Source organism: Ruditapes philippinarum, unplaced genomic scaffold (genome assembly GCF_026571515.1).
Source record: "Ruditapes philippinarum isolate M1 unplaced genomic scaffold, ASM2657151v2 ctg178_1_1_1_1, whole genome shotgun sequence".
Lineage (NCBI taxonomy): Eukaryota > Metazoa > Mollusca > Bivalvia > Venerida > Veneridae > Ruditapes > Ruditapes philippinarum.
Genome location: NW_026857426.1, coordinates 307,755 through 320,698, shown reverse-complemented (window position 1 = coordinate 320,698; position 12,944 = coordinate 307,755). Strand labels below are relative to the sequence as shown.

The 12,944-nt window shown below is 30.1% G+C and overlaps 1 protein-coding gene across 13 annotated transcripts in view; it reads right to left on the bottom strand.

Moving 5' to 3' along the window:
• Nucleotides 1-265: 265 nt before the first annotated feature.
• Nucleotides 266-12,944, bottom strand: part of LOC132749698 (neurofilament medium polypeptide-like) — a 58,430-nt gene continuing 45,751 nt past the window's right edge. For 7 of the 13 annotated variants that reach the window (XM_060739554.1, XM_060739555.1, XM_060739557.1 and 4 more), the window contains 5 exons: nt 12,760-12,862; nt 12,147-12,319; nt 11,540-11,655; nt 8,623-8,652; nt 266-3,169 (listed from right to left, as the gene is read on the bottom strand). In XM_060739554.1, the coding sequence (XP_060595537.1) occupies nt 3,026-3,169; nt 8,623-8,652; nt 11,540-11,655; nt 12,147-12,319; nt 12,760-12,862 (566 nt within the window). In that variant the 3' untranslated portion in view covers nt 266-3,025. Of the gene's footprint in view, nt 3,170-5,454; nt 5,507-6,298; nt 6,434-8,578; nt 8,653-10,898; nt 10,929-11,539; nt 11,656-12,146; nt 12,320-12,759; nt 12,863-12,944 lie in introns of all 13 variants that reach the window. The other 6 variants (XM_060739561.1, XM_060739562.1, XM_060739560.1 and 3 more) reach the window with 6 other exon arrangements.

Here is a 12,944-nt window from a genome sequence, read left to right as displayed (position 1 = left end):
ACATAAAAGCATTACGGAATGAATGACATCAAAGAGAAAGAACAGTTACCTATTGTCCCTCTAGCCACATAATTACTGTCCTGTGAGTGCGGCCGGACGGACAAGGATAAATCTAAATGCCCCCCATTAAATGGGGGCATAAAAATGTTTATAACCTTGTGGTAAGAACTGGTGGTGGGTGCATCAGGACTTCATAGTATGGGCTTAAGGCACAGACTGTTTTGCTAGTACACTGAATATAAATGAAAAGAATAACACAAAAACATTGAGTAAGACTGTTTTATTGGAAAAATAGTAATTGAAGTTGTAATATAATAATTTTAAAATCCTACTGCATGGATAACATTAAATAAATAGTAAAAATCTTTTTGTCTACATATTAAAGCATTGATGAAAACAATCATTCATACAATAATGTTGCTGGAAAGTAAGTTTGTGTGACAGTTTGAATTTTTTTCATATACAGAGTTGCTTTATTACAACAAGAAACGAGTTCAGTACCTGAATTATATGTAAAACTCTTTCTAACAATAATTACCGAAATGATAAACAAATACGTTGTTCAAAACAACAACTTTCTTATCAATTAATATGTATGAGACTTACCATCTAAGGTTCTTTTTCATGACTGTATTGTATTTCCCCGTATTTCCCCGATTATAGACGGAGTAAACAAAAAAACAATCTTGAACGATGAAATATCCAAAAATCTAAAATTACGCCAAACTTAAAAAAAATTCAACTAACATAAAATATATATAATTTAAAATTATAAAACAATGCAACTACTAAAATAGAGTTTAAATAGAGTTAATTAAAAAAGCCTTGAAAAAAGAAAATAACACATAAAATAATATACGATGTTGGCAAAAATTAAGTTAAATGTCCTACCTATAATAATCAATGAAATAATAATGATATATGATAACATTATAGAAACAAAAAGCATACCTTTAATAGTTTCTACTAACAGAATCAATGAAATATTAAACAAACAAAATATATATAATATATATGTATCACAGAAATCAGCTTCTTTATGCCTTCTAAATCTCAAAAGCAACAAAAAACACAAAGGACCTACTTTTGGACGGAGCAAAATAATACACAGCATCAACTTTTGGAACTATTTTCTAAATAATGTAAGTAATTTGGCCGCAGTTGCAGTTAACACCAATAAGAAGCACTAATATATTCAAAACTCACAACATATAGGCCATTCAAATTGTAATACTTTATTGGTCATCAAAAATAAATAAATAAGACCAAATAGCCCTATTAAACATGAATGTAAGTATCACAGAGTTGAAAATAGAATTTAAATTATTTCAAAAAGTTGTTATTCAAGCTTATGATATTTCAAGCATTTTGTTTTTTATTTTGTTTTGCCACTTTGCCTCCTCACTACAAAATCTCTTTACCCTAGATTCTAGGTGACATTTAAAATTTTGTTTCATCGAAAGTTGAAATTACCTTATTTTATATAAATTATAATTAATATACACAAAATTATAAAGAACTTTACATTCGTACATGGTACTATGCTTTAACATTTCCTTTTATTTTGTGTAATTTTGATTCAATAAATGGTACATAATGCTTTTCTTGTTTCTTACTATTTAAAAATAGGGTATTGCATAGATTTTTTTTGTTTACATATCTAATTCTATATGAAATGAGTCTTAATATACATTACAAATTTTAATTTATATACATGTAGACATCTTAAACTGCAGCAGAATTGTCAATTTGTAAACAACAAACAAAACAAAAAGAAACTGTCATGACACTAAATTCAAACATTTTTGCAACAAATCAATATGCTTTTGTAATTCAACAGTTAAATTACAAGAAATATCTTTTATAAAAAGAAAAACAACAACAACACAACAACAAACTTTCATTTTTTCATTGACAAGCAGAGGTACTGACAAGTTCAACATTACCTTTCTGTTAACACATAAAAAAACAGGGTCTATCAGAAATTATATTTTGAGAGAAGAAAATTTTTGCTGGATGTTGAATACCTTTCTAGTTATACCTTATTGTAGTGTTTAACCCTTGACCTTTGAATAAATCAAGGTCATAACTATTTAAGAAGCATGACCTTTGAGAAAGGTCACATTGAATTGTAATATGGTAACGTTTCCATGTAAATAAATAAGTAAACATAGAATGTACTTGTAAAAATACAAACAATTAACAAAATTCTACAGCAAAGAAAAAATAAATCTGAATACACAGAATAAATGCACAAATCCTGGTCTATGTGAAATTATCTCTACATGATGGTCTCCCCTGGTAACATGACCTTGACCTGTGTAACCTTTTTATCACTGACACATTCATTATGATTTTAAAAATTATCAAATTTAGGTTAATTAAATTTTTTCTAAACATTTAAATAAAGTGCATATGGCTTCACATTCCATTAAAGGTAAATTATTGTGATGTTTGTAAAATAAAAATCTAAACAAAACAATTTTTTTCATTGCATGTGCTGTTATACAATACAGTGGCAAAAAGCTTTTTCTCCATTTCAATATCTTGTGCTTTAGTAAAGCCAAAAACTGATACAGATATATGTTCAAACAGAGGATAAAGTAAAAACATCATCCAAACATTCATTTTGTGAAACAGTGAATTTAAATCCTTAATATCTCCATGTTAAAGCAAAATAAATTTGCTACACCATGATGAAAATAAGAATATTTTTGTGACTAGTGAAATCCCCATATTTCTGAGCAATAAATCTGCTGCAGTGGTACACTGAAATTTCAATTCTCATAAGTGGGTGATTAAATTTTGTGGATTTTGTTTTTATCTTTTGGTACAAAATCAAATCAAATGGTAAGTAGAAATCCTATTCTTAGTTTTTCAAAGTAAATGATGGAATAAATATGTCAATTTCTATGTAATAGTTCAATTATAGACAAAATCCACGAAATTTAATACCCACATTTTAATATTTTTTTACAGTTTTTTTAACATGAGTCTATTTATGTACATGTCTTTGTTGTCATGGTTACCAGGTTGAGAACAATGGAGGGCGTGGCATGGGTGGGTTGAAACTAACATGATGTTGTGACTGTAACTGTTCCATCCCCTTCTCAAACCTTCGATGAGGGGTCTGAAAGGGGTTAGGTGGCTCAGATGTCATACCAGGTTCCTGGAAAATAAATAATACAACCAATAAAATATAATTATTTATATGATTTAAACTGAGATTTTGATTGATCACAATTAAATTATATACAAAGAGAAATTTAAAATATCATAAGCAGTTTTACCTCTAATATGATGTTTCTAATATCATGTTTTAAATTAAATTCACATACAGGACAACTATTGAGGAAATATTTAATAGTAAAGATATAAAGTTTTGTGAATTTTAAACAAATAAAACTTTTACATTTATAAGAATCTATTCTTTGAAACATACACTAAATTAACGCCTAACCTGCCATATGTGTGAAAGTAAATGTTCATTCAAATGTTATACGTTTATAATATAAAATTACAAAAACTGAGCTAACTACCAACAGTATAGAGCCTGGCCCTATAGGAAGTGCAGGCTGGCCTGGCTCTCTATACTTGTGGCAAAGGTTTAAATCTCTTTTAGTTACAGCAGGGTAAGAGTTAACTGTCATAAGTCATCAAAAAATTTGTTCACCAATGGCAATTTATGTCAATAAAAAGAATAAAACAAGAAGTAAATACTTTATTTTTATATTTTCATAATTTTATATGAACAAAAAAAATCACATAATTATGTAAAAATAATTTCACCCTTGCAGGATTACGTTAGTATGCACAACACTGATGCTACACAAATAACTGACACTAAAGTTGTTATAATTAAACCCATGCTTTTAACTTTTGGACTATAGCTGCATTCCCTAAAAGAACAAAAGGGCCACATGGTTAGAAATGGAAAGGAAAGGGTTGAAGCATAATTAAAGCTTATAGAATGGCAGAAAAAAATGTACATGATAAGAAAATGAGCTAAAAGATGAAAAACACACAGCAAATTTTATTTTGACTAAATGTGTTGGCAAGCACACCATTTCTTAACTGTAAATACATGTAGACTTAATTGAACACACAATTTTGGTTCCATAATCTTTTTAAACTGATAATTAAATTATAAAGAAAAAAAAATTTCAAATGGTTAAAAGAATATTTCTCTTCAGCAATTTTACAAATGTTCAGGTTTTTAGTGTTTTAGATTTCTGTTAAACATTGTTTTACATAAAGTGTAACTATAACCTAGGGGCTGGTTGTAATCAGTTTGTCTCTTCAACTAATTTACTTTGGTAAGGGAAGGAATAACAGCCAAAAGGGATAAAGATCAAGGGGTATCAAAAGTAAAGGATCTTTCCCAAGATGTTGTAAGTTAATTTATTGTAAACAATATCAACAGCTTGAGATTGACTTCAATAAAATTTTATACACTATATAAATGGCATAAAATTTAATGTAAAAATCTTTTTAAAAATCTGATAACTTATCATAAATGCTAAAATCAATCTGTCAGAAGAATTTATTTTTTCAGTGTAAAAACTAAAAAAGGAGCCTTAAAATTAAAGTACAAAACTAAACAAAGAGCCCTATCCACCTATCTACAAATTCTACACAATTTTATGTAACAAGTATGATTTAATAAGCTTGCTACTTTACTATGAACACGCTTATATAATGGCCCTATCCCCCTTACAATTTTACTCGAGCCCTGATTTTATTATGAAGGAATCTAACAATAAATACTCTAATACTCCTTGTGTCTCTTCTTCTCACTTAAAAGTTAACAAAGACCACTACCTCACGTGCTAAAAAGCCCCACACAAATTTTGAGCCCTGCGATCCCCAGTGTGCTTAACCTTAACCAGCTGCATTGGTTAAATAGACCTGTAAGATTTTCATATTTGGAGCTACCCATTATCAATTTAGGGGATAACAAAATGAATGATACTCAGACAAATTCAGTATAAAGCATGTTCCGGCTGCAAGGATGTGCAGGCTGGTCTGGCTCTTATAATACTGAAGGCAAATGATTTTCAGTTCTGTTAAAATTCAACACAAATTAACTAGAGCCATATAATCTCCTATGCCTTATAGTGCACCCCTCCTTTTAAATGTTCACACAAATGCACTAACACCACATATAATATGTGCTAAATAATCCACACAAATTTACTATAGCCATATTTCCCCTGCAATAAAGTCCTCACAATGATACCATAGCCCTTTCCCACTTGTATAGAAGTTGTCAAAGTATCACTAGAGCTCTAGCTCCTACACATAGAAGTCCACACAAATATACAACAACCCTATCACATTCTACAAAATTCACAAGAGCCCTATATCGATAGCCCTATATCCCATGCTAAAAAATCCACACAAAATTTTCCTATGGCCATAACTCCTGTGCTAAAATGTTCCACACAAATTTACCATGGTTATTCTGTTATTTCATATCTTACACTGGAAGTTGTGGCGTTCTTAACTGAAATATATGCTACTGATGAAAATTTAAAGAAAAAATACTGTGAAAAAAAAAGAAAATTACAAAAAGCATGCATAGCTGAAAATGTTAAAGAAAAAAAGAAGAAGTGTGCATTTAGTCTTTCTATGGACAAAAAGAAGAAATATCCTTCTGACAAAATTAATGGAAAAATGACAAACATTACTGCTGTATAAATAAGGGCAATAACTCTTTCAAATGTCATTTGTATCATTAATGTACATGTATTCATGAACCAAGGGCAATAACTCTTTCAAAAGCATTTCCTTTGAAACACAAAATATATAATGAGATAGTACATGGTTGGTTAAGGTCATAATTAAAATTACAAAACTTAATATTCTTGACACCCAAGTGTGGTAATTTACAAAACTAATGGCAAAACAAAACGAAGAAGAAACACTTTCACAAAGACAAACAAATATTGCTTTTCCAAAAAACCCAGAGTAGGGGGCAACTGATAAAAAGGTAATAATAAAAAAAATATATGTGAACAAAAATATTGTATTTAAAATGATCAATGATCACATATGGTACTACAACTATAATTTAACCAACAAAATAAAAATCAACCAATCAGAGAATGATAGTGAGAGTGATATAAATAATTGACACAGAAGGTTCTAAGGGACAGCATGTACATGAAAGCAACAATGATATACGTGCAGGCGTGTGTACAAACAACTTGGGTTACATGATTTGGTGCAATGTGAGGAAAAAAAATAAAAATAGATAAAAAAAACAAGACAGAGGAAGGAACAAAAAAAAACATACATGGGTATAAGGTTAGACAACACACCTAAACTATGTTGAAAATCGTACAAATGGTCGCGATTCTGTAAACTCTGAGTACTCTTGCTGTTTAGGAGATAGAAACGGTGTGGGAGGACCGTGACGAATTACCCCAGCCTAGAAACAAACATATCATAACACCCACTGTGAATCGTAAACAACAAAAACAACAACAACACAAAATGCAACTGCAACACAAAAGATAAATATATAAACACTTGATATAGCATAAAATACAGTTAGTTTATCATACAACAGTGCACTGTTTGCTGGTTTTGTAAAATATGTGAAAAAATTTTCGGTCTGAATTTCTAAATTCACAGGGCCGGATTGAATGAACATTTGGAGGGTTCAACATTAATCTGTCATAAGTCAACAGGCATATTCTGCAATCTGCTGATTGGACTTGTTTCTGCTTTGAATTCAATTGCAATATGTCCATTGTTAAAGTAAAATTATTGGTCTAAGCCACATTGAATTTACCAGAGCACTGCACCGTTCCTGGGCAAGCAGTTTACCAGTAGTAGTTGCCTTCACTTTCGCAAGGAACTGAAACTTCTGTACAAGCCAGAGCAGAGGTACAGTGTGAATGACCATAGAAAGGATTTCATGATTAATCACAATGAAAGTGACCTGCTAAGTCTGGGAATCAACCTTTGGTTGCCCGATACACAGTCCTATAGTCCTATTGCGCTGATCGGACGGCTAAGTAAATGGACTTCAAAATCCAACTTCTTAAATCATGCAGGTAAAGGTGTTAAGCCTGGTTGCACAAACCATTGGTACTATAAATCAGGTCATAGGCAAATAAAGTTTGCTTACTTTATTCAGAGAAAAGTCAATTATATATATATCACATAAACAAGGTGCCAGCAGTTGCAGTAAATTTACTGTATTTTATGTTGAACCTGTGTATCACTTCAGACAATGTGTAATACAAACACATTTAAGATGGTAAAACAAAAAAGTTTGGTTAATATAAATCATTCTCTGTACCTTTTGAATTACACAAACATAATTAGCACAAACTTCTATGTCTAATTTACATAAAAAACATAATGTTATATTCTATGTTAAAACAGAGATTATTTTTTATTAGAGCTGGCTTAAAGGATCATCAGATGAATTATATAATTTCTTTAAAAACTCTGTGCTTCAAACTTAAGCCCTGCTTCTTTAAATAATTTTGGAACTTCTTTACAAAAAGAAATAAAAAAAATCTTGTTCTTTTTACGATACAACACAAATTTGTTCAAAGAAAAGGTGGGAAAATGAAGGTTTCTTTTATAGCGGCAGGAGTTTGGAAAAATTTATTCAAACATTTCCAAAAACAATTAAAATTGAAGAAAACACTTAAAAGTGAGGACAAAAAGAAGATCTTTTTCTTAGCAAAAGTCTGAAGATATTCATGAAACAGTAAGGAAACGGTCAACATGGTGGTTAGGGTTGTTAGAACTAGCATGCCCTTTCAGCAAGGGGTAAAAAGCCATCTTTTTGTTTGAATCTTGGATCAACCTTTCATAACAACAAATAATATGTATTAAAAATATTCAAAGCATAGTTACATTCTCCTTTCAATAAAAAATTTTTTTCTGCTCTGTGTATATGCAGTCAAACCTATTATACTTTTAGTTCATTCCTGACTTAAGAACACAATTATATAAAACTTAACCAAATTTTCATTTTTTTGTTTGTAACAAAAAAAAAAACCTGTTCAGAGAATATACCTGTCATTAAAAACCTTCGTGCCAATGTCTTGGTGTCAGTGATTTTCCTGCTTATATAACAGACTCCGGAAAAGGACCTCTTCCCAATTGAATTTTTTTTAAAATCATGCAGTTTTCCCAAAAAATCAGAACTTAAACCTGCTTCTTTCTTCCCGAATTAGCAATTTTAGCAATAATGTTTCCTAAAATCAAGAGGCTAAGGCCTCTTGCCAATTAAGTGAGAAAAATCACTGGGTGTTCATGCACATGATATGAAGTTGAATTTAAATCCAACATTATACTTCTGCATATTTTATTCTAAACTGATATTTCATGGTATTGGTGAGTCTGAATGCAAATTCATCATAAAGCATCTGTATCACATGAATATTAAAGAGCAGATTAATTCTATATGCTAATTTTTTGAGACTTTTTTTCAAAATTGAAACATTCATATGAAAAGGTTGATCCAAAGATTCATGGAAAAGCATTAAGTATTTTTGCTGCATTTTTAAAGAACAAACTGGCACATTTTAAGCAAACATGTTTAATTTACACAATTCATATCCGTTACAATCGTGGCGATGTAGAATTCGTTACCAGATAGGACAGGAAACTATTTTGTCTGGCCTAAAATCCATAAAATATTTTGTCAATGTTAGTACTTATATCTATTTGTAAAATTATCATACTGTATATAGATACGAATGTAGGCATCTAAATACCTCTCAGGATTTGTAATAACTTCTAATAGAATTCATTCTAAATTGTTTTGTTCAGCCAAAATAGAATAATTCTGTGACTATTGTATTTTGTTTTTTATAGCTTTAATTTATATCAAATCTGGCCAAGTAAACCTTTTTAGACATTTTTAATATATTTCACAAATTTCACAAATTGATAATTACATAATAATATTTGCTAAAATAAATTAAAAGTCTCTAACTTTGACATTAAGGAAGTCAAAATAAGATAAATAATGAAATGTGCTCTGCTTAGTTAACACTATAGCCATCTTCCAAATCATGCAGTCTTCTTGTAAAGCAAGAGCAATCCATGCACACAAAATGAATATCATTTCATAACATAATAATAATAACAAAATGTTGGTATATAAACATTTCAAACAAAAAGAGACTTGTTGCAAATAAAATAAGATATAAATTTGTAATTTGTACCCATACTCCAAATAATTTACTATATACTAACATGTTAAACCCATCTACAAAATAATTCCATAGCTTCAAACAAGTCATATTTATTCAAAGAGACAATGATTAGCCATGAATGTTTTTGACATTATAATCTTCAACAAATTTGTCATAGAGACCCTTGTGTCATGCCAAGATTCCAAATTCATATATCTGAGAACCTCAGACACCTAAAACTTCAAGGTAAAAACTTAATAACACCTGTAATAATTATATCTATCACTATAATTATAGCTAATCTACTCAAACGTTCATCATAACATTGTTATAACTTGCTATTTTTTAAGTCCAGAGAGTAATATTAATACCATAGATATATCTATGTCAAAAAATAATGTCAATATCAAAAAGTCATGGCAATGTCACAGATTGATGTCAATGTCATAAATTATGACTGTATCACAGAGTTATGACAATGTTTCATAGTTTATAATGTCAATGTCTCAGAGTTATGTCAATGTCATGTAGGACAATAACCCAGAGTTAAATGAATGTCATAAAAATATGATAATGTCATATAGTTAGGTCAATGTTAAATTGTTATGATGTCACAAAGTTAAGTCAATGTCACAAAGACATGATAATGTCACAAAGTTAAGTCAATGTCACAGAGACATGATAATGTCACAAAGGATATGATAATGTCAATTTGTTAAGTCAATGTCACAAAGATATGGTAATGTCACATAGTTTTGTCAATGTCATGTAATTATAACCGTGTATCATAGAGTTATGACAATGTCATGAAGTTATGTAAATATCAAATTAAACACTTGTACTATATGTTACACCGCTACCTCACAGCAAAAGTACTCAAAGCTTTTCCAGTTATTAAAGCAAACATCTATCTGAATAACATGTTCTTTAATTTATGAATATTTTAGTCCTACAAAAATTAAACTTCCCTTCATTCTTATATTATTAGATTAGAAAAACCTTAAAGATGTTACACTAGTAGTATGTTAAATTTGTCACACCAGGGCATTTAGTATATATTAGATAATTCAAATCGAAAATTTGTTTACATAAAAATGTATCATTAAATCAAGTTATCAATTTTGCAGTATAAAATCAGATCACATTGAATTTAAATTCTCATAAAAAAATAAATATTTAATGTTCTGTGAGACAATATTTGCATCATGCATGTGCCATTGAGTGGTGAGAAGACTGTACATCATAGTTATTCCCCTTGTGTCTGGTTCAATAGATTGCTAATTTCTTGTTAAGTACTAATGCATTCATTTTTCAAATGATTCAAAATCTAAATAATTATATCAGAAATGGTTAAAGTTGTTAAAATATCTGTTATTAAGACTGGCTATTGACTGACTGGAAAAAACAATTCAGTAAAAGTCATTCAATTGTTAAAAAAATATCACAATGATTTTTCCCCCACATTAAAAATTTTGTGTATTGAAAAAAATTATGACAAATATCCTCAAGTGACCTTCCACTATTCAGTAACAAAGTTCAACATTGAATGCAATTAACTTGGCATTCAATAACACGTAACTTGGCGTGCAATAACTTATACCATAACTTGGCATTCAGTAACACAAAACTTGGCATTCAAATAATGTAAGATATTTACATCATGCTATATTTGAGAAACAAGGACATGCATTAAACAAAGGAAATAATATATGACAATATCAGTTTCACCTGTATTTACTTGAAAAGTATATAACCTCGCTAGAAATACAGAATCCCAAACTTAATGCATGTAAATTTTGAAATGAGTTTAAATTCGTTCAAGTTTTTATTGTATTTAATTTTGGAATAACTTTCAATAAATGATCTTTTGTGCATGGAATAAATGCAATTAAAACATGAATGTAATTATGCAGTTCACTGCAAGCCCATTTTAAGACAAAATATAGTTATTTAAAAAGACTTTAAAGATTCTTTTTAGAAATTTTTCCTCTAACTTTTGTAATCATTCTATCCAAAGCTCAGAAAAAAGTTACAAAAACCAGTTTACTTGTTGTTAGTACATTATTCTTACACACAGTAAAATATTTAGTTAAAATGTTAGGTTGACAATGGTTATTTGTATAAGAAACATATTCATATATTAAAACTAACTTCCACCTTCTTTTTGGGACATAATCACTCTTCATGATTTCAAATTTTCAACATATGAAACATACAATGTGATTGGTTAATCTAGCATAATATCAAAATTCTAATATAAAACACATACTGTGATTGGCTAATCGAGCATGATTTACTTATTCAAATATGTAACACATACAGTGATTGACTAAGATTAATTATTTGACAAGAATAGATAAGCAACGTACACTGCGATTGGCTATTGCTCCACTTCCTCTAATGTTACCAGTATTTGCTGTGCCATGGTATTTTCTAAGAGGTGCACTGCCTATTCTTGTTGCTGAACCACCAGCATATGGTTGACCTGAAAAATATCAGACCAAGTTATATGAAGACCATGTTTCACAGCTTTCTTGGCTGACTTGTTAAAGATACTGACTTAAAATCAATTGTAACCAAGGACTGTGGGTTTGAATTCCAATTTTAGTTTCTTCTTATGTGGTTTTACTCAAGTACAACTTCTGCCAGAATTTAAAGACAAAGGGAGATCTGTTGCCCTCCTCCATCAAACAGGTTAAAAATAAGTATCATTCAATCAAGTGACATTAATTTCAATATTTGTTACATTACAATTATACACATTCAAATGATATGCAGTTACCAGAACCTTCCCATGTCATAGGAATTGCTCCACTTGGTGCTATGATGAAGTGTTTTTGCTTGACCTTCTTTTAATACCAAGATAAGATAAATCAAATTCCCTTCTTTTGAAGTATGAAAGTACCCCTAGGAGTAAATGAACATGTTGAAATTAAGCTACAACTGTAGTTGAGTAGTTTTATAAATTCCTTATACCTGGTATGGGGTCTGGCCTTGTAGACTGTACCCTGGACTGTCTGTTTACACTGCTATTATCATTACCATATGTGAAGGGGCGTGGCTGACCAGTATGTGGGTGTGTTTCTTTGCTGGGGCTTGTACCATGAGGATGTTTCTGTGCATTCAATGAGGGCGGAGACTGCTTCTCTCTGAAAACAACAACATTTTAAAACTGAAGAAATACAGATCATAATTGTGTCAGGGTACTGTACATTTAGGTTCTAATTGACCGCAGTACAGTGACTTACTTTTGACTCAAAATTAATATCTTTGGATAATATTCTGTGGAAATTGCATGAAGCTATCACCACCTTTGGTTCAAAATTAACCCTCTGAGGGCATGACTGAAGACATGCCCAGGGTCTGCAATTGACAGTGAAAGCTGCTTTATCTGCCTTAACAAGAGGATTGGCTCTCATTAAGCATAGATTAATGTACATACAAATATTCATCATTTGATTTGGTTTCAGTAAATAATGCTGTATATCATTAAAGGAAACATTTGAATTGCAAAAACTTATATTTATTGAATTATGAATTTTTCAAAGAATAATAGAATTAAGTTTATACGTGTATACAAAATGATTACCTTCTTAAGTAAACAGGTTCTTGTTTTGGTTCGTTCAAGTTAACATTCATTTCTGTTAGCACCTCATCTTGACCTGTAGTTGTTGGTACACCAGTGTCTGGTACTGAAATCAGAATTATGTGAATATAATATTCCTATTTTATTGATGAAATTGTAACCAATTACCCATATTTGTTTCAACTTTT